This window comes from Pteropus medius, unplaced genomic scaffold (genome assembly GCF_902729225.1).
Source record: "Pteropus medius unplaced genomic scaffold, Ma_sr-lr_union100, whole genome shotgun sequence".
In the NCBI taxonomy this organism is placed as follows: domain Eukaryota; kingdom Metazoa; phylum Chordata; class Mammalia; order Chiroptera; family Pteropodidae; genus Pteropus; species Pteropus medius.
The window spans coordinates 7,039,019-7,066,953 of NW_024349519.1; the positions used below are offsets into that span (position 1 = coordinate 7,039,019).

A 27,935-nucleotide genomic window follows, 5' to 3' on the forward strand; every position below is an offset into this window, starting at 1 on the left:
AAAGAATGCCAGATAAAATGCTTTAATAGCTCATTGTAACAAAACTTCGAGGTTATTAAATTTATGATCATATATTCTAAATATCCTTCTATGCATAAGTTTAAGTTTAAATAAAACATTTATTGACCCTGATTATGTAATAATATAACACTCAATGAATATTTATTGAACAAATGAAAAAATAAATGACATGACCGGTAAATTAGATATTTAACTTCTTAATGTCTTTCCATAATCAGTATTGTTTACTTACACTTTAAAAATTAATAGTTGCATTTTAAAAATTGATTCATAGGAGTTTTACATAAAGCAGGATCATTAAATATAATGGCAATGTTATTTTTACCTTTTTGGTGCTCACTATAAATTCTTTTATTTATTTTTTTATTGAGGTAACTTTGGTTAATAATATTACATAAAGTTTAGGTGTATAATATAATTCGATATCTGTATGCAGTATAGCATGTTCACCACCAAAAGTCTAGTTTCTTGCTCACTATAAATTCTTAAAAGAAATGCACATCTTCAAAAATGTATAGTTACTTTTTCCTGATAGTTATATGAATATAATTGGAAAAAGGATTAAAAGAAATTTTAGAATCATCTATAATCACAAATCTTAGATATAAGCATATGGGAAATACATTATTTTTCAATTTCATAAATAATTATTCCAGACTGTGAAATTTGAAACCTTATGCAAGGTTGCCACGGAGTGGTCAAAATCAAGAATAGCAAGCTAAAATTAAAGCACACTTGATTATTGGATAAAATTTCTTATTAAAAATTAAATTGTAAAATAAAAACAAGTTTTTTAATTAAAAAGTTTAAATTTTGAATTCTATATTCTCTGTTCATTAATTAGAGCTTCTGATATTAATTTTAACAATTAAAATAATTAAATTATAATGATGATAATGACATCAGTTTTATAACTATGAAAGCTACCTAAACATTTACTTCTGAATTTTAAATTCACGGAGTATCTCTGATTTATTTCAGATCAGGGCCTGTGTTATTCATCGTTTCAGTCATCTCGGTGTCTCAATTTTTCTGACTTGCGGTCCGTACTCGGTACAATATTTTAAATGAATAAATGATATTCAATTATTGAAATATTGCCAGAAGTAAATAAAATATCAAAGTATTATTTAAGAAACCAGGAAAAATTATATATTGACATTTTTACTGTACAACTGGAATAATAGACAAATGCAATCAGCAATGTTCCTTCCTTTGTGTTTGCTGTTGCCAATACCTGCTATCCCCATTATGTTTTCACACATTAAGCTTTAGTTTGGAAGAGCCACTCTTGAGAGTGTTCTATTAAGTGACCCCAGAATCAATTACTAATCATTATGATTATCTTCTAAAACGTAGATCAAACACATATGGTGTTTTTACTCATACTTTGTGTCATACATCTAGCAGTGAAATCTGACTTTGAAGTTTGCCTTAAAAGAGAAGAAAGGCATGAAGGAAAGCTTTATTAGGTTTCTTAGGTTCAAAAGATGGAATGAAGTTGAATAATTTACTTTAAAATAAATATTCTTCTTCTTTTTCTCTTTTGGTATTTAAAGAATTGAATCCATCTGTCCACTTATAAGGTACTAAAGATGTGCATTTGATATTTTTACTCAATTAAGTTTCATATTTAGCCTGCAATTATGTTTTCTACCACTCGTAGATCATTATTTGGTGGACTGAACTGAAATCTAAATTGGCAAATCCAGAGCACGGGGCTGCAGTTAGGATTCTGCTCTGGATTAGCTGAGGGGCAAATACATGAACATTTGTGGCTATCTTGTGCAAAAGAAGAAAGTATAGTAAGTGATGGTCAAAGCCTTTTATGTTCTTATGATCTAACTTATTATTAATTTCTTAATTACTATTTTAGCAATTTCTTTATTCTCCTCTCTTGTTAAGGCAAGGGGCTCGTTTCTCTTTCTCCCTCTCTCCCTTTCTTCCTTAATTTCTTTTTTTTTTTTGAAATGTTTATTTACATCAACACTATGTAACTATTATTTTAGAGACCATAAAGAGGTTCCTCACATAAAGTTTCAGCTTAATTTAGGACAATTTATAATCCCAAATCTATTTACATAGACTTCACTGCAGCTGACTACTTATGTAAACTATGGTTGTTGTATTTTGGGACTTAATAAATTTATAACACCAAGGAACTAAGAAAATTCATCTAGTTTTTAAAATAAGATCACTGTTTAGCTCACTTTAGTTTTTCTTAAAATAAGTAAAAAGTGAGGGCCCTTTGCTTTTCTTGAAAAATAAAACACAATTTGAAGAAATTATTAAAGATATTAGTATCAATTATACTAGTTTTTGGCGTGGTTATGATTAAGTATATCAATATAGTTTCAGACATATAAGAAAAAACATATCACATGGTATAATGTTAAAATAGTTGTCTGCCAAATCCAAGTTGTTATTTTTTTAAATGTAAGTTTAGTTCAGAAACCAAAAGACAATTGGTGGATTGATTTTAGATTGACAGTTATAGCTAAATCTGTTAGATTAAAAAGAAAGGAAATAGAATTACATTTAACATATGGAAAGCATAAATATTGATGCTGCGATAGTTACTCTCTGACTCTAGCTAATCAAAATTTGGGAAGAAATGTTTCCATCTAGTTAAAAGTGTTCTTACTCAACCTGACTTGAAACTTGTTTTGGTCTTAAAGTGCAAAGTTTTAGAATAATTTTTTAAAACAGCTAGAATATTTGAATGCATGATATTATTACAGTATATACATGTCAATCTTCAGATTTCACAGGACTTAAAAATCTTAAATATTTCATCACTCAGAACTCAAATCCAAACTTTTACTGTTATATTCATAACTGACTTTTAAATTAAAATTAAAGTTTTCTTAACTAAGCATATATTCGACATAGGTCTTTAAACTCCAAATCACCCTTCTTGAGAGCAAACTGGTGTGAGTAGTGCTCTATTTGCTTTTTAAATATACTGTAAACTAGACAACCCAATCAATGCATCAGTAATGTTTCTAAGTAAGTTGTTATTCCTGCATCACTTCCTAGTCTTTTCCTGTGTTTTCTTTACTTCTATACAAAGACATCATTGTTTAATTACAGGACTTGTTAAGAGTGTTCCTATTCTGAAAATAAAACACAAACATTTAACCCTTTTCAAATCACATGGACTTGTTCTCCAAACCTTCCCACAAATATATTTTGTCTATTTCTTACCCTCAAAGAATGTCTTAAATGGATTATTCTAACAAAAGATAAGTTCTATGCTCTTTATTTAAAGTTAATGTGAAGGCACTAAAACCTATAGTATAGATATACTGAGGGGTAGTACATCAATATAAAATTATATTTTAATTAAAGGGAAAATGAACCTAAAGTACAAAGAATATTTACTGATTAATATCTCTACCAAAATCCTCAGGGCTGGCCACTTTTTAGAAAGGTTCGGGAGTACTACAATTACTATAAGGAGACCCATGAAAAACTTTTTTTTCCCCCTGTGTTTTTTAGTCTCATGTAAATGATTATAGTAACAGAAGTTGCAGTGCAGACACATAGGGGTCACTGGAGATGTTAGTAAGATGAAACTTAGAACACGTACCATAAAATTCCGCTGGTAATGAATGTTCTCTTTGTTAAAATCGATCACATAGCCATTGAATGACCAAATAAATGTGAGGTCCAAGGCAGGGTCAAAGGAAGCAGCACACTGCATGGTGGCATTTTCTCCGACAGTAATATCAGCATTAATAGGAGCTAATATAATTCGTGTGGGATCTGCACATTTTAAAATGAAGTAAAGCACAAAAATATGAGATACCATATGATCTGGTACATTAAAAGAATAAAAATCAATATATTTTGATTTCTCTGTGCAAAGGAATAAGATGTTTTCACATTCAAATTCCAGAAACAATTTCATCAAGCAAGAGATTTGCCCAGAAGACTTTTGAAATGGAAACATCAATATGCAGATTGTCTTAGAAGCTTAGAGCAAAATGATGTTGCATAAATAAATTTAACAATGTTAAACTAAAACAAACAGTAAAAAACAAAAACAAGCAAACAAAAATTTTAATCAAATGCTTTCTTACCTGTGATAACAAGAGTTCCAGTGCTATTAGCCTTCCCTCTATTATTTTCTGCAAAGCATGTATAGATACCACCATCATTCCTTGTAATGTTATTGATTTCCAAGCTTCCATCTTCCCAAATGAGTGTTCTATTGAAATGAAAAAAATACATGATTCATAAAATTAATTTACTGAAATACTTTATTATTTTTTTTGTCTTAGATTATAAACACATATATTTCAATTAGCACGTTTTACACAAATTAGTTGACAGTAAGATTTTTTTAAGAGGAAACATTGTTTTCTTTGTTTATAATATTCTTTCTCAGCATTAAAAGTTGTTTTAGAAAGCCATCTTTTTCTTGTTCTATTACAGTGGTTTCTAACTGCCCTCCCACTTTTACACTTGCCTTCTAGTAGTTTCTTTTCCCCGTGTCAGCCAGACATGAAGACATAAGTGACACAAGTCATATCATGTCACTCTTCTCAGTGATGTCACTCCATAACTCAACACCCTTCAGTGACTTTCCAACTCACGCACAGTAAAAACCACGGTCCTCTGACTGCCCTTTTAGGCCCTGGACAATCTCACAATTTTTTCCTCACTTCCTTCAGGTTTTTGCACAGTGGCATGTTCAGGAAAGCTTTGCCTGATAATTCTAGTTAGCATTGCATACATTCAGGCACACATGTGCACCAACACACAGCACTGCTGCCATCTTGCCATTCCCCATCCTATCCCTCTTCCTAGATGTTTTTCCTAATACATATTTCATCTGGCATACTTCAGTTTGACTTCAGTCTATCTTTTCATGAGCTGGTAATATCCTTATGTCAGGAATTTGAATCTGCTTTGTATGGGGCCATGTCTTCAATTGGTAATATGTCAATTAACTCATTTATTAGGAAAAAAAGTCTTCTGAATGTGCCAAGAACTCATTATGTAGTGAGATCACTGAGTAGGCATTTAATCAACTTTTTTTGAATAAATGAACTACATGGAGTTTAATTGAAGCAAGTGGTTTTCCACATGGCACCATAAAATGACTTATAAACTATGGGACAGACTTAAACCAGTCACAGTCCTGAAAGAAATGAGCTTAGGTCTTCCAGAAATGTGATCTCAGAACTTCAATTCAGACTTTGAAGTTAGGACTGACTATCATTTCCATGGCTACAAAGAAATACAAACATATTGATTTCAGTTCCTGAATTCCTTACACATCCTATACCCTCTGCCTAAGGGCCTTTGCACATGCTTTTCTGACTGCCTGGAATATTTCCTGCTCCCCACCTTCATATCACATTCCTCCTATTTCCCATTCTGACTTTCTCCTCCTCAAAATTTGTACTCAATATAACCATAACTTCTTCAAGGAAACTTATAAAAAGCATTTAGTGTGGCTTGTATATTAATAATCTATGCAAATCACATGCTTTTTGTTTTGTCCCAATGCCACAAGTAGATGACCCACTTATTAGGTAAATGAGAATTTTCTGTTCACTGAAGAAGTGACTTGTATTTTAAAGTCATCTTTTTTTATTTTCCTACTGAAATATTTAATAGGTTAATTGCATAAAATTAAATCACATGTGATTGGATATAGATGTCCTTGTTAGGGGAAAAATAAGTTAGAGAGATCCTATTTTATTTCTCATTGCTCATTATTTCTGTGACCTTGGGCAATTTACCAAGATTCTCTGAGCTTTAGTTTTCTAAATTCATTATTAATTATAGAAGCCTAAAAATTAAACCCTAATTATAATAAATACTGACAGAGATGGGTAAGTATTTCTGTTCATCTTAGAACTACAGTATCTTCTGTGGAGAAAAGTTGGAACAAAGAACATGTACATTACTAATAAGAAAAGAAATCCTTTATAAAATAAACTTTCCCAAATAGTGAATTCCAATTGAATTTTCTATTTTCTGAACTGACCTGCTGCCATTGACAAGCCACTCTGTTCCTTTACTCCATGAAAATTTTGGTTTAGGTGCAGCTTTAGGTTTGCATTCAATTATAACTCTTCCACCTTTAGCAGCCAGGATCTTTTTCTTCATAGGATTCATTTCAAAAGTTGGAGCCAAAGCTAAAAGAAAAATTTTTATTTTTCTCTTTTGCTAAAATAAAAAATCCTTCTATACATAGTTTATTTCCTTTTGATTACTAATCAACAGAAAAAATTAATCTCACCAAATATTATCAGCTATGAACAATAGACATTCCATACCTAATAGTAATATCTTTTTCTTTTATTTAATACCTTTATTAGGTATATTTTATTTACCAAAAATTCATCAATTTTAAATGTAGAATTCTTGGTCATAACTGGATTAATTATTTTAAGTTTTAGTTACAGTCAAATAATATATACATATTTATCTTAAAAGTAACATCTGATTCAATTGTTTTGACTAAATTGCACAAATTAAGTAAAGGCTAGAGAAATTCAGCATTATTATTAATATTGACATATGGTCATAATTAATACTCCCAATCACACTTTTAATGAATGCTCCCTGGTTTACAAATGAAAGAACTGATACCTAGTAAGATTATATAATTTGCCAAAGGTGGCACAGGCAGAGAAAACAAGGTAAGATTCACATTTGAATCTAGTTCCTTGTGATTTGCAAGCTTTTTTCATTAAACAATATGACTTCTCCTTTATTATATAACCTGTGTACAGACACTATGAGATGTCAGAATAGAGAGAGTCCTGCCTTTTGGGCCTACCCACAAACAGCTACGGCAATGATGGATCCAATTAATTGAGGAGTGCATGATCTACCTGTAGCTTATCCCTATCTCAAAGTACCAAACAATAATTATGAATACAGGACATAGAGTCTCATAAAAAGTTCCCCCATTGATGGTATGCTCTAACTTTCTTTAGGGTCCCCACCTTTAGTTCATTCCTCAATCTCCTTGTCTACTAGCAGACTCTGCGAGGTTTGGAGAGGTACGGTGTTCCATTCATCTATTTCTACACATTTCGATCACCTGTAACTGTGTTCTTTCTGGAGCTTTTTCTAAGTATATATTTCTCCAGATCTTGACTTATCGTCATCTATCCCTATGATTCTCAGTTTTTGTCTGTGCATCAAAATCATGTGAGGACCTGGATAAAATGATTCAGTAGGTCTGGTGGATGTATGAGATTTGGCAATTTTAACATGCTACCAAGTGTTGCTACTGCTCCTGCTGGTCTGAGGAACATATTTTTTACAAAGCATGGATATAGTTTAGCCCATTGTTTCTTTAGTCTGAGTTTTGATAATTGACAATGAATAGATCAGTAAGCAACCAATCTGTTGTACACCTGACTCAGTGTGTAGTATTTTGTAGAGGCTCAGTAAATATTGTGGATGATATACTGGTTGTAAAATATGAGAGAAAATGCAATAGGATATTTAAAAAGTCAAAATTAATACAGAAGATGAGAACTTTTCTTGAATCAGTTCAGTTTCAAGAAAATAGTTGATTTGGTATGTTCATTTACATGACTTCATACTCATCTAATATTTGAATTTCTAGTGATAGAATCCAGGCTATGTTTCTATATATTTTAGAAGTGGGAAGGAGTAAGGGAACATTTTTTTCCAACTTAGAAAACATGCATTTTTTTTTTGTCCTTTTGTTCTTTTCTGGGTCTGTTAAAAGAATAGTATCTGGTGTAAACACTCAATAAATATGTGGTGGATGAATAAACGAATTAACTCGATAGATAAGGAAAGGAAAGAGAGGAGGGAAGCACTGTTCCTAAAGTTAATAAACAAAATAGACTGAGATTAATGTAAAGATGCCCAGGAATATTGTTCTCAGGCTAAAAATGCCCGAAAAGTTTGCTTAATTCCACCTTGTCATTAAATGATTGAATGACTTTAGGCTTGACTATAGAGGTCTTTCAGCCTGAGCTGTTGAATTTTCATATTCTTTTGTAATATATGATGATAAACAAGGAATTTGAATAGAAGATAGAAAGTTTAAATTTGGAAAAGAATTCAAGCTCACCTCATACTTCCTCTAAGAGTCAAAATGATTTTACTGCATTTCATACCAAAGCAGTATGGTGTTAAGCTTAAACCTGAATGTTTGCTTGAAACCTAAATAAACTAGATTAAATGAATTACCAGGGAATTTTTATTTTAGGGGGAAAGAGATAGGACATGATCCACAGCATTATAATAAGAGGCAGGGAAAGTTAAAATTAACAAGGCCTCAATTATTTGTAAAGATAGTTTTCTTTAATACTTTCTTACAATTATCTAATTTCCTTTCAAATTTTTTTGGTGTCACTAAATTTGTAGTGATAGCAATATTTTAAGTCCTTTTCCTTTGGTATAGCAAGATAAAGTATCAGGGTGAAGGGATTATTTTTGTTAGAAGAAGAAATATTTCTTCCTCTAGATGAAGAGATAAAAGGGCAAGTGTAGTAAAGATTTAGATAGTTTTGAATGAGGGGTGGGAAGTTGAAATATTCTATTTTAAATATATGTTTTCGATTTTCAAAGTAGAAGTCAGGATGGGGTAAAGGGTTTGAGGAATGTCCTGAAGGTTTTATATAGCAATTGTAGGGTATGAGACCTAGGTACTGATAAAGCTAGCATGTGCTAAAGAATCATCCTCTTAGGCTGGGTCTATATGTCTTGTGAAAGTATCAATCGTCATATATGATTTTCAGACAATATTTGGCTGCCCAGATGTAGCAGAGGATAATTTATGTAAAAATTAGCATGTGGAAAGTTTGCTTTACCATTAAAATTTTTTTTTTAAAACTATTATACTCCATGTCACCTCAAATTTATTTACTGTTCTTTAATGAAAGGAAAAAAACACAATATTCTATTTCAAACCACATTTTAAAAGTTTTTAACTTTAGCAATTACAGAAAATAATGTGAAATCAAATATAGATACCCTATGATCATTCTTTTAATGTTTCTTGTTGAATGTTAACAAAAACCAGAAATGATACTGACCCAAAATCTTCAACTCCGCGTTTGCATAAATAGCTCCATATGTGTTTTCAGCTATGCACTGGTACATGCCAGCATTTTCAAAAGTCACGTCATACAGTCTCAATTCCCCTTTATGATACTGAAAAGAACACAAGGGAAAACACATTTCCTCAATAAACTTTAGCAGATATGGTTTCATTTAGGTTTGGCTTGGTTTCATTTAGATGCATTATTTTGCCCCCACTGTTAACTAAATGAGGTGGAGTGGGATTTTCACAGCATGGGAGAGTAAAACCCACTTACCATGCCCAGTGGCTCTTGTTCTATTCATCCTAGAGCTGAGAGTCCACCTTTTTCCCTCTTGGCCCAGCTGGGAGATTACAGTGGGAAGGTAGAGAAGGACCCCACTGCTGCTACTTGTCCCCCAGGCTAAAGGTAGGACCTTCACTCTTACCTCTGTTTCTGTGAGGTCAGGAAAACAGTGGCAAGAAAGAGGACAAGATCAGGTAGTGGAGATGGATAAGTAAAAAGAGGGGTAAAAAGTGGAACATAGGAAAAAATAAGGAGAGAGAGAAGAGAAAGAAGGTCGATATAAGATTACAGGAAGTTATTTAAGCTGAAAAAAAGATACTTTATGTTCACTTTTTGTTTGCTCTTTTTAGGAAACCTCTTTATTTCAGGATCCAGGTAACCTTATGCTATTGATTCTCCTGCTAAGTTCATCCCAGGACCACTGTGAAATGTCGCCTGAACATGTACTCAAGAACTGCAAAGCACTTGAACATACATACCGAATATCCATTTTTTAGCCACCGGATAGTAGGGATGGGCTTCCCTGTGGCCACGCAAGGCCAGTAGAGATCACTGCCTATATCCACCTCTGTGTCATTGATGTGTTCTACCCATTCGGGAAATGCTAAAAAGTAGAGAACATCGTAAATGTCAAATATAAGTCTCAATATTTATCATAATCTTGAGCACAAATTTTACATTTAGTTGACTTTCTTTACATCAGCTCTTGGGTGTACCATAAAATCAGTGTTAGAGCCACTGAAATTGTATTTCTGTTGGTCTGCAAGAAAACTTTATCCTACATTATTATAGCAGAAAGTAACTATAATTCAATTCACAATTATTTTTCTATTTGTGAACCATGCTATGTTAGGAAGCTGAGCATAATAGCAGTAAAAGAATTTATATTTTTTTAATAACATAAGTCTTTCAAAATTATAATTAGGGTTTTAAAGAATGGTGTCTTAATTGATTGTGACACTATCTCTTTCCTTTGGGGCTAAAGATTCAATTTTTTTCTACTTCCTTGGGTATATACTATTTTTCTTTTGATGTAACTTCAGCTAGTAGCCACTGGATTAGGAAAATGATGTGGTCACTTAAATATCATTTAGATATTAGAAACTGCATACAGTAGCTATGATTAGTAAAATCTCTGCTTGAGTGAAATTCATCTCAGCTTCGTTAGTTGGTCTGATCTATTGAAAGCTTAAAAATGTTAGGAATTTCCCAAAAGAAAATATGTTTCTAGATAGCAAGCAAATCAACAATCTGATCATCTTTTTGAGTGTTTAAGTTACTTAAGTACTTCAAATAGATGTAGGTAAATAAATTAATATAAAATGAAGGAGGTAGGAGAGAATCCTAACTAGAGGGTAATATTTTATTTAATTTTCTTCGAAAATGAGTATATTCATTTTATGACCAAATTAATAAACATATCTTATAGAAACTATTTAATGTGTATAAATAACATTTTAATGATCTCACTGTACCCCATAAACATTACATGTATATATGTATACATGTATATTATGTAGTACATATAATATGATTTAGTATATTTTTTCACTTATTATATTTTGTTTGTAACATATGGAGATAATTTTTAAAATGAATATTAATAACTATTACATTAATTGATAGAGATTTTATTTTGTATACAATCTTGGAAATACATAAAAGAGGAACATCAGCACCATTCCTGCCTTGGCCTCACACAAGTGACACAAAGATGTCACATTAAAAAAATACAATGAGAAGAATAAATAATTGAATCAGCATGATATATTCTATATATGATTTAATTATATACCCTTCTGGTTGATTAGACCAAAACTTAGTATGCCTCATTAGTAAAGGAGAAATAACAGTTCCCTTAAATTACTTTCTATAAAGATCTATTCTGTCACCTTGTTTCTTCCAAAGAATTAGATATTAGACAGTTCAGAACTTTATTCTGAGAACCTGGGGTGTAGTTTTCTTAATGTGTTGAATAAAAATTTGTTTATAAGCTCTATAAACCAGATAGAGAATGGCAGCTTTATTTAAAAAAATATAAGAGGTCTAATTTTTCTTCCCTCAGGAGACCACCCACGTATATTTGATATGTATTAAGTGAATCTTGTTGGGGTATTAGATATGCAAGTCTGGAATGTAAGAAAAATGTCTGGATCAGAGTTTCAGAGTAGAGAGTATTTTTCAGGCCAAATCTTGATTATTCCAATGTTAAACGGGTAAATAGTTAGGAGGAGAATGAGAGTGGTATATGAGGACATTAACAAAGAGTGGATTCCAGATGCCAAGTACAGAAAGTGAATTGTGAAAAAGGGAGGGATCAGCTCTGACAACTGCTGCTGTTAGATCAGGTGAGACAAAACTGAGCCTTGACCCTCAGCTTTAGCTACATGGAAGTCATAGGTGATCATGAACACAAAAGTGTCAATGGAGAAGTGGGGATGAAAATCAAGTTGGAGTGCATTTAAGAGAGCAAAAAATTGAAGACAATTTTTAGAGTATAGATAAATCTGTCAAGACTTTTATTTCTTTTTAGGGGAGACAAGAAGAAGAGAAATAGAGCAGTAGCCAGAGTTCAAAAGCAGATTTTAAAGAAGAAACAAGAGCCACTATACACTGATGGGATAGATCCAGTGAAGAAAAAACATTGCTTATGCTGGAGGGATGGGGGACTGCTGGGACATATTCTTTTTTAAATTTTTTATTTTATTGTTAGTTTTAAGTATACAGTACACTTATATAGTTTATAAAATGATCCCCCCGCCCCCACCACCACTAATTGCTCTTTATCTCCTCTGGCTCTCCACCTAGCCATTACATTAATGCTAACTGCATTCCCTATGCCATGCTCCCCATCCCCGTGACCGTCTGTCAGCTACTAATTTGTACTTCTTTAACCCTTCATCCCTTTATTCCAGCTTCCCAAGCCCCCTCCCCTCTGGCCGTCACCAGGTGTGGGACAATATTCTTAAATAAGTAAGAGAAGTCGAATCCAGTATACAAATGAAGGTGTTGGCCTCAGATAGCAACCGCATTTATCGTACTAATAGATAAGGGTAGAGATGCAGGTATTGGGTAGCTATGGGGTGGGAACTTGTAGATGTTATAATTCAATTACTTTTCTCTGTAAAATAGGAAGCCAAGTTCTCAACAGAGTAAAGTTGGTAGGGGAGGTTTTATAGGTTTGAAAGAAATCATGAAGGCCTGAAATGGTCATCAAGAGAGTGAGAAAGTAAGTTGACCTGGGGAAATGTAATATAATTGCCAAGTAACACTAAAGGTCCATTTAAAGTTGGTGACAAATAACTTAAAATGGACCAAGCAGTGTGGTAGTGTTTACGTCAAGTCACATTCAAGTTTTTGGATGTGAACTGAGAGGCAGAAAGCTGTATTTTTCCAGGGTCAGCATTTTGTGAAGGTAATAAGACCAGGTTGAGAGAGGAGATTGAGTGAGAGGTTGTACAGAGGAATGATAATGACTGAACACAAATTTAGGAAAGAGGTGGGTAGAGGTTAGGGAAAGTAAGAGAAATTTGAAATCTTGTAAGATTAATTGATTATAGTTCCCGGTAGAGTCAAAGGATTGGAGGAATCTGGGTACCAGAGAGAATGAGCAGGAAAGATAGGTAGTGGTCAGAGAGTGAAGTGTTTGAAAATAAGATTTTAAAGGGACTGCATTTTCAGTAACAATGAAGAGTCTAAAGGATGGCCTTGGAGGTGAGCTGCTGAGGTAGATCAAAGGACAAGATTACTAGAGGAGAGAAATCCAAAGGAACTGAGAGGCTAAATTATTAGAAAAATAGTTTAACCAAAAATAGTTAAGCAAACAAACAAACAAACAAACAAACAAATAAAATGCATTTGAGAATATGTTCTATGGCAATAATAACTATCACATTTCTCTGCTAGCTTTAGAACCAAAAGATGTGGCATTGGTAATGGTGATGGCAGTGATAATAAAAATTATAATGATAAAAAAATAGTTACAGTCTTTGCTGATATTGATGTCACTAATTATGAAGTCAGGAAGTGCTGTAGTTGGTGAGAGTTGACAACAGTGAAAACCTTAGAGGGATGAGGGGGATTGACCTGCCATAAGACTGTTAACTGAATGCTTAAAGGAAAAGAAAAGAGAGCAGTGCTACTGCTTGAGAGGGCTGCATGAGCAGTGTCTTTAAGGGAGAGCCATGTTTCAGTTACAGTAAGAGGACGGAGACAATGTTCAGAGTAGGAGTTGGGAAGAAAGGGAATTCTGATGATAGTGGACTATGTGTTCTAGAAAGCACAGTGCAAGGACTTCAGAAGTTGGAGATTGGGAGGAGATGGAGATTGAATAGGACGTGTGAGAGCTGTGTGCGTATTAAAGTTCAGACTGTGAGGGGGCTTTGGGGTCCAGGGCTTCTTCAGGCAATTGAAATAGAAAAGGTAACGGTGAAATGAGCCCAATGCCAGTGGACTCTGCAGGATGGTGGCAGTGAGGCTGCATGTGCTGGGTCATTGGAAGGACTTACTTCATCCTTGCATAGACAGAGGCCTGGGGTCTGGGTGGGGGGGCAGTGGTCTTCACTCTGCCACAGTGCTCTTCCCTATTCTGGTATTTCAATTCGGCTTAAACATCAACTCTAGTTTTTCCTATCATTCATCTTGATGTGGCTAAGGTAATCCTCACTATATATTTTATCAATATCTTATATAAATTTCCATATTTCATTCTCATAATTTTCTTGATAATTATGTTTATAAACATATAATTGTATGTTTATTTGCCTGTATATGTTTGTATAAATTTGGGGTTTTGTAAATGGTATGACTATAGTATGAATTTCTCAAGGACATTTCCTTTATCTAACTATCCTTTCTCTTATCACAGTGTCTGCCTCTCTGAGAAGACACTCTATATATGCTGTCCTTTAAATGGATGATCTTATTGAAGCCTTAGACATTTATTCAGTTGTACGAGTTATATATTGTGGACCATTACAGAGATGATTTCAACCTGAAAAGTCAAGTGTTGCCTGAAAAACAACATTCTATCTTCTCAAATATAATTTAATCTTTGTGTGTGAGAATCCAATGTTTGTGCCAAGAAGATGTCAAAGAAAAATGTTTCCTTAGACCAGTAGTTCCCGAAGTGTGGTCTCTGGACCAGTAGTACCATTATCTCCTAGGAACTTGTCAGAAATACAAATGCTTAAGCTCCAAATAGACCTTCTAAATCAGAAACTCTGAAGGCAGGAACCTGCAATCTGTGTTTTAACAAGCCCTCCAGGTGATTCTGAGGCATACTAAACTTTGCAAACCAGTGGCTTAGACTTAGTCATAACATAAATTCTACAAATAAAAAAGTATTAAAAAAAGAGAACGATGAAGGGTATCAACAAGCTACATTAATTGGATTTTCTGATAATTATCAAGAATACTACTATCAATCCATCGGTGTTACTATGACACTAATAGTATGAGTTCATAACATCTATAACTCATTTGTGTGACTTAATTAGACACAAGACCAATATTTCATCTTTTTGCATAATATATATGTCACTGTTGTTAAACTATTAATCACTAAATTCTAGTTTTTCAAGTATGGAAATGGCTATAAATAAGATATTGATGAAATTTATAGAAAATTAAAACAATATATCTACCTTGAACATAAATTCTTGCCTGGTGTTTATCTTTTCCTCTAATGTTCTCAGCCTCACATTCATATGTGCCTTCATCTTCTAGCTGAATATTGAAGATCTTGAGGACAGCCCCAGAGGTGCTGATCTCAGCAGTACTTGGCATTGGTTCCAGGACCTTCCGCCACCGGATATCAGGAACAGGACTTTAAACAGGAGATACAAGAGCTAAGGGTCCGCCATGCTTTCAAGGCAATTTTATGTTTATATTTATAGCTAAACATTTACATCATTTATTTCCTAAAACAGTACAAAAATTAATGTATTTCTATACATGTTAATGAAAAGTGTACTTGTACTTACTTGCCAAGTGCAAAACACTCTAAAGTCACGTTTTGGCCCATCAATGCATATATGTCCTTGAACTGAACTACGATATCAGCAGGATATGGTTTTGTTGTTCCTAATATTAAGAAAAACAAAAACATCAAATAATTAATAAGTGGAATAGTGTTATTTTTAACATTGTGGTTTTTTATAGGATTAGAATTGATTCAATATAGATGGCTTCTCTCTGTACAGGTCTTAAAACATTTAACTGTATCACATGTATCACATTTATTTGTTTATGCAGAGTATTATATAGTATAAATTTTATCAAGCATTTTCAATCACATTGGCTCATTCTGACAGCTATGCAAATCAATCAGATTCAATTCACTAAAAAAAAAAATTCAAGAAGTCTTTAGGGAACATCAAATATACATGTAAAATGTTCTGCCAGTTACTTTACGGGAAATAAGAAAGGAAATGGAATAGAGGGAAGAAGGAATAGAGGAGAAAAGAAAAAGTTAAGAGAGAGAAAAAGAGAAAAAGTGTCTATGGAGATAAAGGCAAAAGGGAAATAAGTTGAAAAAAAGGGAAGGAAAGAGAGAAAGAAGAAAAATGTCTATTCAGACTTTACTGTGCTCATCAATATAGGTACTTTATTTCATTTATTTAACGTATCAGTCCTGAAAGATGTATTATTCCCTTATTGAGGAAGAAATAGTCTCAGAAATGTAAATGCATTGTTTAGGATCACACTTTGAGTGTATATTTTATACTATATAATGCCGAGGAGACAGAGATAATCAATGACCTGAAATATAAGAAAAAATAAAAATAAGTGACTAAAACAGTAGCAGTCAAGAAAGATTACTGGAGGATATAGGGGCCATGGGAATTTCAGGCAGAGAAAACATTTGAACTGAACTAGTCCAGGCTGAGAAAATAGACTATTATGACAAAGTTCCAGGAGTGCGCAGGAAATTAAAAAAAAAAAAAAAAAAAGGCTAGGTATTCAAATGATGTTGAAGTATATATAGTTGAAGATGAGCTTGAACCTACACTCACTCTAAAAAGCTTGAACTGTGATACTAAATATTTTAAAACTAATTTCCTCAGTAGGTAACTACCAATGGGTTATAGTAAGAGAAATAATATGAATTTTACCTTTGGTAGAAGAGCTTGTTGGCAGTTTTAAAGGATGGATCATGGAGAAGAGAAACATAGAAGAAAGTCAGAGATCTAAGGGAGGTTGTTTCATAAATTTAGGGCACAGTCACAGTGGGAACAGAAAGGAAAGAACAGATCCAAGTTGTGTTTTAGGGTCAGAATCAACAGGACTGCCCCTTGGATCAACGTTTTCTTAGGGTGTAGACCAGATATCTAATTCATCAGAATCACCTGGGATGCTCATTGAACCTGCAAATTCCTGAGTCACATCCCAGGCTTGCTGAAATCAGCCTTTCTGGGTTCCACATTTTCCTCAGACTTTCCAAGTGCTTACATACTAACTGAGAACCACAGAATTCACTGTCCTGAAGACAATGGGAGGAAAGAAGTTGATTAAAAATGCTACTCTGACGATATTGCTAGGTAAGATGAAGAACATGAGAAGAGGTTTAGAGGAAGGATAACAGGTATATTTGGAAATTTTGAGCTTAATATACTTAAGAACCTTCTGTGTAAAAAGTCCAGGAGCTAGGTAGAATTAAAAACTAAACATAGAGAAAAGTTTTAGAAATGTGAATTCAGAGACATCTGCATAGGGCTGCTGTTCATAAGGTGTAAATGGGTGAGAAATCTAGAAAAAGATTAGAGAGAAATATAAGAAAGAGGAAGACCTGGTAAAGGATATTGCATAGAATTTGTCAGAGAAGCATGTAGGAGATGAGGAGAGAGCAGGAGTCAGGGAAATAAGGCAAAAGAGGGAAAGTTCAAGAGAGGCAGAAGAGATCAATTTTGTCAAAGATGTTATAGCATCAGGACTGAAAAGCTTCCTTTGGATTTAGGAAATAGAAAGTTGTTTTGATTTTTCAAGATTGTTTGCATCAAATGCAAAAGATCCAAGGAAGGAAAGGAAGGAAGGAGAGTTTGAAGATTCGGAAAAGAAAGGAAGTAAGTGATGTAGTGAAGTCTCTAAATGAATCAAATGGGGTGTGAACTAGAACAGCTGGAGGAATTAGCTGAAGTAGGAGGTGAAACACTTCTTCCACTGAATTAGAAAGTAAGAAATAAATAAGAAGTGCTGAATTTCTGGAGAAGAATAAGAAAGAACACTAAGGAAGTTTTCACACCATGGCTCCTTTTTTAATTGTGAAGTAGCAGGTGACAGAATCTACTCTTGAATAAACAAAAGGAGTTCTATGAAAAGTAACCTCACAGGGTGCTCTGTTACTCTCTGGAGCATTTGAAATCTTGTTCCCTGGTATATATCATCAATTTGGCTCAAATAATTTTATAAAAATTCTCTACGGGTTTTGATGTTTCTTAACATTGACACTACTTAAGATTGGGGAAAGAGAAAAGAGCCAGAAAATCAAAATATATTTATTGAATACCAGCCATTTGACTCCTATCTTGAGGAGAGTAATAAAAATGGAACTGCAGTGCTATGATGGCATTTTCCCCATTATCATACCCTACTTAAGGGTAGAGGTAAAAAGCTAACCTAAATCTGTCAACAGTGAAACCAGCATTTCCTCAGAAACTTGAACTCAGTGATATGAGTGTAGCAGCATGCTTAGAATACAAATAATGTAAACAAATATGATGTGATCTGATTTTCTCAGGAGGTGGTATGTTAAAAAAAAAAAAGAAGATAGTTTAATTGGAGCCTGCAAAAAGGATAGTCAAGTATGTCAGTACTCATTACCACAGTAGTTATATCTATGCTAATTACTTACAGTAGAAAGGCAATTCGTATACTGATATGCTTTATGTAAATAGTTTCTTAAAATATCAAAATAATCCAACTGCATTTTTTTCTTAATTCTATAATAATAATAATAATAAGAAGAAGAATACAGTTTTTAATCTAATCATCTTTCTCTTTCATGAACTTACTAGAAGTAGGAATGGCCATGAAACTAAGCAGATACCAGTGATTCCCCTTGTAATTAATATACTGATACATGGCTAATGAATCAGTTCCCTTTGAATTCCTGAACTAAAGGCAGCCAATATGAACTCTACCATCTTAGGGCACTTTTACGATGTAAATCACCTCATTTAAAAAAGTGAAGGAAGAACCAATACTTTCGAGTGTGTATCCTCTGTTTGCCCTGACTGAGCAGCCAGCTAGTTTCCCCACTGGATATTGCTTTTCCTTATTATAAGTATGCCATAAGAAGACAATCTTGCAAAATTAGATTATAACAAATATAATACTTACGTTCAGGTAGTGGGATGAGAGGGATAAATTTGCTGAACACACTCTTTGTAATAGAAGGACTAGATACAAAACAGGAATAATTGCCTTTGTCCGATGCCTCAACATTCGCAATGTAGAGATTACCATTCGTCTGAGACACAAATCTTCGTTTATCCATTGTGATAAATACAGGGAATTCATTTAGAAGCCAGCGGTAGCTAAGATCATCTAGAAGAAAATATTGTCTACTAGATATCAAGCTCGTCTCCAAAAGCAAAGACTTTATTTTCTAGTAATAAACTAGTGCATAATCTAATCTAGGCTATTGCAGAGCAAATGTTGGAAGTAGGCCAAGACAATCTGCAAATTTTCTGAAAGCTACTATATTTTGAGTGAATAGTGCTAAGCAAGTACATTTCTCTCTCAATTATTTTATGGACTACTAATATTCTTCTCTTCCACTAATGGACTAAATGAAACTCAGAGAGGTTACATGACTTGCTTAGAATTTTATGAATGCTAAGAAGAACTGGGATTTTTTATTTCAAGTCTGATAATTTAAAGCTCATGACTCATCTTCTCTACTGAATTTTAAAAACAAAATCAACATTACTAACCATACTGTGGCTTGATATCTTTTTCATTTTTGTGCTCCTATTTTAAATTATAGATTTAAAAATGAGTTTATATAACCTGTTCTGGCCACATTAAAAGTGAAAACCACAGAAACAGAGACATTCATGTTACTGGTTTTCTTAAATATTAGAAAGTATACCATATGGTAACTCTTAACCACAGGAAATTCCTTTGGCTGAATATACTGGCTGGTGTGGCCAGAAGTTGAATTTCCTCATTAATTTTCTGCTTTTCAGCATTTTCTATTCCCATCTCCCCTTCCTGCTTTGAGGAATGACTCCTCTGTAGTCATGACAGCAGTAACTACAGGCACTCCATATCTCTGTCCCCAAATGTCCATTCCTTTTAAAACATCATGACAATGTGAATACAATTGTCTCTAGAAAAATTATAAGAGGGGATCTTTTTAGTCAAGTTAGATCAGATTTCAGATTTCAGATTTAAGACAGTAGAAGGTCAAAATCTTTTTAAAAAATATGACCCTCTTCCCTTTTGCTTTAGAGAGCTCAAGGTGACTGGTCAAGGTACTAAAGAAATTGTGAAAGAGAGCTGACTACGAAAATTGAAAGGAATTGCTTGAAAATAATAATCCAGAGGATTCCATTTAGATTAAATATGTAATTTTCTCTAGCAACATATAATATAAGGAAAGTGAATGGATTATATTATTATTCTGGTTTTTAATCTTAACTCTTTTTTTTATTATTTAAGCAGTATACTTTTACTGTCAAAAATTAGAAAATACAGATAAAGTTAAAAGAGAAAGAATATTAAATCACCATAATTCTCCAACTCGGAGTTGTCATTGTTAACACATATCTTCCATTTTAATTGTCATCCTTATGCTGATTTAGGGTCAGGGAAAAACCGTAGAAGAATCAAGATAGAAAGAAACTTAGGAGACTACTTACGTTGCTGAAATTGGCTCTTGGAATTGGGAAAGAAATACCATATAATCTTTGATCCAAAATGATATTTATAGTAAATCTTACACATACCATAAATTTGTCTGACTGTGAAATAATTCTTTCCATTTTCACTTAAAAGGAAACAATATTTTTGCCATGATTTCTGGTTACAATTAAATCCCCCCCCCCAAAAAAATTAAAAAGTCAGGGAAAGTGTAGATTTTGTTATAGAAAAATTTTTTCTCAACCAGAAAATGTTTTTATCATATATAAAATGCATTCAGAATAGTCTGGGTACTTTATAGTTATGTGAATATGGAGACCTCCATTTTAATTCTAGACTATGATTTTGGTCAGGCTATTTAATCACTCTATTAGCCAGTTTCTCCAAAATTTAAGAATTTTAAGGAACAAAAGCTAGGTGAGAGATATTATGATGATATATATATGAACATAAGTCTTGGACTATATAGCAATTGGTCTGGTTGATTTAATGCCCAATATGGATTATCCATCTTCCTTAATTAATGCTGAGTATTCTCTATGTTCCTCTAAACCAGATATAGATGGATTTTTCCCTTAATAAATGTAAAAATAAGCCATTCACTTGGACAAAATAATAACTGCAATATGTTAGAAGAAATCATTTCTCATTAAAACAAAAGTTGGAATTGCTATTGCCATTTTGAAACAGGGACACTATATTTTGAGTGAACACAATTGACTCGCCTAAGGCCATATAGCAGTAGGGAGGCAGAACTGACTTTCCACCCTCCCTATCCACCCACCACTACCAAAACTGTTCCAAGATTTGTGTGGTAGCTGTCTTGCCTCTTCAGTTTAGGAATAAGGTTTATTTTTGACAATCAAGAGCTAAACTCAAAGCCTATTCTTTGGACCTCTTCTTTTCCCTTTCTATCTGTACTAATTCTTTAGGTAATCATATGCAGTGCTATGGCTTTGAAAACAATTTATTTAACCATCAGTCAAAAATTGATATTCCCAGCTCAGACACTGCCACTGAGCTACACTCATATAGAACTGCCACCTCTTGACAGCTCCTTTTGGAAGTTTAATAGGCACCTTATATTTAACATGTTCATACCTATTCCTCCAGGTACTGGAGACTCAATTCTCTTAAGAGATCATGACAAAAACTTTGGTGCCATCCTATCCTGACTCCTGTGTTTTCTTATATCTTGCATAAAGTCTATCAGCCAGTCCTCTTGGCTCTTCCTTCCAGATATATCTTGAATATATTCTCACCTTCATTGCCACCACTCTGGTCCATCATATGCTACCTACATTATTGCAATGGCTCTTAACTGATCTGGTTTCACCCCTACCCTTCCCTGAGTCTTTTGTTAATACAGTAGCCAGAGTCATCTATTACTAAACAATGTCATGTAATTCTTCTGTTCAAAGCCCTCCAATATAAATCTCAAAGTAAAAGCTACCATAATTACAATGAATTATAAAGTTCTATGTGATATAGTTCTTGTGTCTCTGATTTCATTCCAACTACCCTTTACCTTATTCACTCTGTGTCTGCCACACTGGCTTACTTGGTCTTCCGCCACAGTCCTGTTTCAGGCCTCTGTTCTTGCTGTGGCATATACCTGCTTTGTCCTTTTCTCATATATCTGCATTGTTAGCTTCTTAATTTCCTTTAGGCCTTTATTCAGAGTTAACTTCTCATGTCCTTTATAAACATTCAACTATCCCCTCAGCACTTCCTCTCCCACTTCCCTGCATTATTTTTTCTCCCTAGAGCTTATCTATCAATATATAACTTGCTATATCTTTTAACTATTTATCTTGTCTATGTCTGTCTCTCCCAGTAAAAGGTCTCTGAGAGTGGGTAGCTTTTCCTGTTTTGCCCACTGAGGTATTTCTGTGGCATAAATAGTGCCTGAAATATAGCAAATGCTCATAAAAGGTTTGTTGAGTGATTGAATGAAGCCCATCAGGAGTTGAATATGGTCAAATGCAGTTATTTGCTGTTTATGATCCTTTACTCTGTGAAAAACCCTATAAAGATGAGGGGATTTTTTTTTTCATAATTTTGGCAGTTCTTCAAAGAAAAGGACTCTTCTCTCACTGAAAGGTTGTTATATTTTGAATCCATATGTTCCTTCTAAGTTTATCAATTAATATGTTTTCTTATAGTTATTAGAAAGATAATTACCAATATTTGATATGGAATTAGAATTTATATGTAATTATAATGGAATGTATATACCAGACTAATATATTCCATACAAAATGATTTATAATAGCCTGTTATGATTAATTCTCTATGGAGATATTTAAAGTTAAATTTATGACATAATATTAGAACTATAAGAATACAAAACAGTTTTTCAGTGTGAAAAGTGGTATTTATATATTACTTCAAGAGTTATGTGATAAATAAAACAAGGGGAAATTAGTGAAAGTATATAAACTGCTCATCTTTTAATTAGCACTTGGGCAGCTTTTATTTTAGCCATACCAAATTACTGAAAATATGTATTCAAAGGTCGAGTCTTGTAACAGATGACATGTAATTTAGCCCCTTTCCAAATGGGATGATTATTCTTGCAGATTGGTGCTCCTGAAGAGATTAATATTTATTATGTCTTTATCCTTTGTGTTTAATTACAGCTCACAGTACATTATAGATGTTAAATTGTTAATAAAATGATTGATTATATATCACTCCTCGGTACCATTCTATTTCAAGAATAATTTGTAGAAAAACTATCATATTTTCTTCAGTGTAACAGGAATTTTAACGGGAACATAATCCAACATAGCTATAGTTTATAAACTGAAATGATCATAGGTCTTTGGAATTAGGGCCAAGGGGTAAAGAGCCAAGAAGAAAGCATCTATACCCACTAGTGAGTGATACATCACAAGATTATGCAAGTAGAGTTTAATTTAATTATAAATGTACCATTACTATATTAAAAAAAAAACTTGCCCATTTTATTCCATAGATGCTCATATTTATAGAGAAACTAAAATTACCTGGAAAATGGTATGGAGGATCACAGAGAAGCACCATTCCTTTTCCTTCTTTCACTCTGACCTCAGGACGTTCCTCAGGTGGGAATGGATCAAGATCTAATTATGAAAGCAAGAAGGAAAACATTCATTCTCTAGTTAATAGAAAGACAGCCATTCAATAAAGTTTACCTATCAGCTACTAATTCACTTTTGGATATGATGCTTCTCAGTTGGTTTGGTGAAGCCTATCAAAGTCGACTCCCCATTTTTACATGCTGGACTTACATGCACTACAGAAGAGTTTTGTGGGGAACTTAAGCCTACAGATACTGGTAGCAGCCTACATCACTATTCTGACAACTCTGAAGATTATAGACATTCTAAACTTTTGCTTCACGTTTAGGGTGAATCTCAGTAAGGATATCTGGAAATACAAGGGACACAGACAAATCAGGGATCTACCAAAGAAAGTGAGTAAAGAAGAATAACAGAGAAATGGACTCATTTGAAAGACACATTTCCCTTCCTGGGGGAGGATCCCAACATGGGGAAGGAACAAGGATAAAAGGCAGGACTCTAATGGAGGAATATAAAGGTCACCAATCTCTTGGTCCTTTTCAAATTCTGGGTTTTTCTCAGTTCTCATTTCCTTTACTCCTTTTCATCTATTTGGAACTCATTTTACTTAACTATTTGATTCCTCATTTGTTTCACTAGTGTTCATTCAGTTTCAGTTCTGCATCATCTCCTATTCCTTATCTGTCATCAGTATTCAAATCATAAAATCTAATTTTTACTTCTCTCAGTATATTTATTTACATCCCTGAAAAAAAATCATCATCCTAATTATTACTTTTTTCCCAGAGAACTCTTCAAATCTACATTTCTAGTCCTGATGACTCACTTGAATGCCATCATTCTCCTCAAATACTTAGTTGACATTTCAATATGGATAATTTAATGTGACCATAATCTCTGCATATGAAGCAACCATTTAAATGTTTCCTCCCATCCTTGAAATTGGTTTTGCTTTCTCTCATCCCCTTTTTAGTGAGAGAAGAATGTTTCTGGCCTTTGACTAGGCTTTTCTTAAAAAAATATGTATATTTAGTTAAAGTCTTATTTCTTTCAGTGCAATGTAATCTGTCGATTATTTCTTCAAGGATTGTTTCTTATTTATAATCCCACTGTCAACAAACCAGTTTAATCTGACTGTTTTACCTGACCCTGTCTCTGCTTCCTGGTCATTACTACCATGTGGGGCCTCTTAAAATATTTTCATCCTACAATTCATTTTGCAAAAGATTTAAATACTGACATAAAATTACATACTGGAGAGCAATCAGTCCAACTCCTTTCCCAATGCACAATTTTCTTTCAGAACAACCTCTGACTTTCAGTTTATCAAGGTGTTTCTCAATATATTTTTCATTATAGGAGAAATCTATATGTAATTTAAACTTTAAAATAAATGATTTAATTTATTAAATTTAATTTATTCCCAATAAGAGAAATTAAATACTAAGGAATGAAGTTTTGTCAAGTAGGATTTGAATTTTAGAGAGCTACAAACCATTATGCTGTAACATCCAAAATGTTTTCTCCTCCCCAGAACCAATTTTCACTCCCTAGGGGGTGATATTACCCCCACTGAAGAATTTATTTCCATTGATGCTAATTTTTAGAAACTTATCGAAGATCTTTCAGAACATGGCCCTAGTTTATTTTTCGATGTTATCTTTCATTATTTTGAGTGCATTTATACCTCTCATGATGCTTCGCTCTCCTGAATTTTTTTCTTCACCACTCAGTGAAGGCCCACTAATCATGTAAGATCCACCTCATCCATGAATACTTTCTCTCACTTTCTTTTCTTCTTGATTTTTTTCCTTGCTGAACTCTTATGATGATGTCCAAGTTCTACATCACCTAAATAAATACACTTGTATTTTTTAGCTACAATTACTTACATCCAAAGCTCAAGGTTGCTTCGGTGCTTCTAACTATCCCATAGTTATTTGATGCTAAACAGTAGTATACTCCAGCATCCTTCTGTTTGTCAGGGTTGTTGATAACAAGGTTTCCTCCTACCATACTGTACCGATCACTTGTCAGATCAATATCCCCATTATTCATTCTCCATCTATGAGAAAAAGAAAGAAATGTGATATCAAAGGTCATAAAGACTGAAAACAGTATACTGGGCTAACAGCATTCTAAAATAATGTGGGGACAACTCTTTGTGAATTCAGATGATTAAATAGATGACTCAGTATGGTATTTCTTCTATAATTCTGTATCTTTGGGCTCATGATTTATAATTTAGCTCAGGCACAGAAAGGTAAATGTTCAAGTGCATAAAATATTTCGTCTTTCTTAATGAAGCATCCCAAAGGACAAATATTTTATTGAGTTTTCTGCATAAATTAGTTTCTTAGCAGATATACATGGATTATAAATGATACTCATCTGAGCACCCATGCATTAGATTCATGCATACACAGATACAAAATATAAAATGAAATAAAATATAAAATGCTGTATCAATATTTGCTTTTAATATCGAAATAATTTTTCAATAAAACAAAGTAATTGACATCAGGGTTTACTCAAGTAAATGTCATATTCTGACCACTAGAGGTCAATCACACATTTTGAAAATGATAAAGTGATTGGGTCTTGGTTTCCGTGAAACAAATATAATATTACAGGTATTCTTATGGAGATTGTGTTATAATAAACTAACTAGAAACAGGAATCCAACTTTCTTGGTGAGATGATGAAAAGAATGCATGTTGAAAATAGTTTTCAATTAAGCTGACCACCTGCATAATTTTATAAACACTCTGTATCAGAGTTTATTCTTAAGGTTCCATGTCTTCTACAATGTTGTCAGATAAGAACCATGGGCAAATAATGGGTTGTGATTGCTTTGCTTATTGTTTGGCACATTTCTGATTAGGTTCAGAATCATGCCAAAAAGGCCTAATGACTTTAGAATATCTTTTAATAAATCAAATTACTGGAATACTTTTTAGTTTTAATGTTTGCAAAATATAGGAGGTAATTTAAAAGCAAACACAAAAAAACTGTACTTTGCATTTTGAAAACCTAACAAATTCAAATCCAATGAAATCCTCCTGCTCCCCAACTCCCCACCACACTGATAGTAATATTGTCCCTGCTTGAAACCTCCAATGTCAGGTTGCTTTGCACTTACCAATATAATGGGTTTCTTTGTTGAGAAATTCTAATTGTTATGGCCCCCCACTCATAATGTTGACTCAAAATTTTTATTTATTGCCTTAACTTCCTCTCAGTGAATCTGATTCTGCCTTTGATGTCATATAATGATTAAGTTTTGTTGTGTATGGGTAAGTTCTCTAGTCTATTTTATTTTCAAAAACATCTTCCATCATTGCAATAGCTTTCACACCTTTAAATGCAATTTTTATTGGAGTTCTTGTTATTTGGTGGGATAAGGAAAGAAAATGAAAGCTTTAAGGGTGATAAAATGGAAGGTAAAGTTCTCTGTTGTACCTTTCAGGATATTGCCATGAATAACAGACTATCACAGAACATGACATAAATATAAAACTACCATGTGAATGACAAATTACATAATTACCAAGGTTAGTATGGCTTACTCTGAATATTAAATAAATTTTGAAAACTTCATGTTCTTTTCCATCAGACAAACTGCATCATAAGCTAATTTTTTTTTCTTATTTTCCTGTCAAAAAGAGACAGCCTTCATAACAAAATTAAGCATCTACTTCTCGCCTCCAGCTCTTTACATTAACGTGTGGAAAGTCAGGCCACACTTGCCCTGGAGACTTCAGTACTGTTGCAGCCTGTGGGAGGGAGCTGCTGATGGATTTACCAAGCAAAGCTTTGCTTCTTATTTTTATTTTTTAAATTTTGGTAAGAACACTATATGAGACTGTAGGGAGGGGGAAATAAGAGGTTACTAATCAATGTGTATAAAATTCTAGTTATGCAAAGCTTTGCTTCTTACTATCTCTGTGGGGTGGTAGTAGTGGGGTGTGGCAAAGAGAATCACATGTTTCCAGAACACTATCTGTGACAAGCTCTGCTGTTTTGTCTCCTTCATTCCAGCACAGAGGCTGATTTGCTAAGGTTCCATGAAAGAATGTCAAGAACTGAATGTCACAGAGTACCAGCACTAAAATAGCTTTTGAGATGCTATCAATCTATCTAGATAGAAAAATACTGAAAAAAATTATGTTTCTTTGAAAGTCATAATATCTGTGTTCCAGTCCTGATTTGTGATTTATTAGCTCTGGAGGAAGTCAATTTACTTATTCAGGATTCAGCTTCCTCTCCTATAAAATTATGTGCTTGGATTAAATCTCCTCTACAGTCCCTATTAATTATACTATCTATGTCCATGACTATGTACATAAACTCCTATTATGTATGGCTTAAGGGTAAAAGTAAGTCAAGCCTATCTAATAAATTCAGAAGAAATGTGTTAGTTATAATTTATAAAATATCTATTTATATTGCACTCCCATGCATGAAATTGAAACAATAAAAATAATTTCAAAGGAATAGCTATTTTGTATCTAAATTCATATTTTATTTGAAGAATAATTTTTTAATTTTAGCCAGAGGCAAGAGAAAATGAGTTCAATTAGAATTAAATGAAGGGAAGGGGTATTCTCTTTGATAACAACTTTTTATAACAATAGAAAGT

General features: G+C 33.3%; 1 protein-coding gene across 2 annotated transcripts in view; it reads right to left on the bottom strand.

Annotated features, from left to right (window-relative positions):
• CNTN1 (contactin 1) overlaps positions 1-27,935 on the bottom strand; it is a 271,156-nt gene that overhangs the window by 93,662 nt on the left and 149,559 nt on the right. For both annotated transcript variants that reach the window (XM_039882303.1, XM_039882304.1), the window contains exons 6-15: positions 25,186-25,358; positions 23,237-23,332; positions 18,699-18,905; positions 15,344-15,443; positions 15,005-15,186; positions 9,839-9,963; positions 9,069-9,186; positions 6,026-6,176; positions 4,107-4,234; positions 3,614-3,789 (exon numbers count right to left, since the gene is read on the bottom strand). In XM_039882303.1, the coding sequence (XP_039738237.1) occupies positions 3,614-3,789; positions 4,107-4,234; positions 6,026-6,176; positions 9,069-9,186; positions 9,839-9,963; positions 15,005-15,186; positions 15,344-15,443; positions 18,699-18,905; positions 23,237-23,332; positions 25,186-25,358 (1,456 nt within the window). The remainder of the gene's footprint in view (positions 1-3,613; positions 3,790-4,106; positions 4,235-6,025; positions 6,177-9,068; positions 9,187-9,838; positions 9,964-15,004; positions 15,187-15,343; positions 15,444-18,698; positions 18,906-23,236; positions 23,333-25,185; positions 25,359-27,935) is intronic.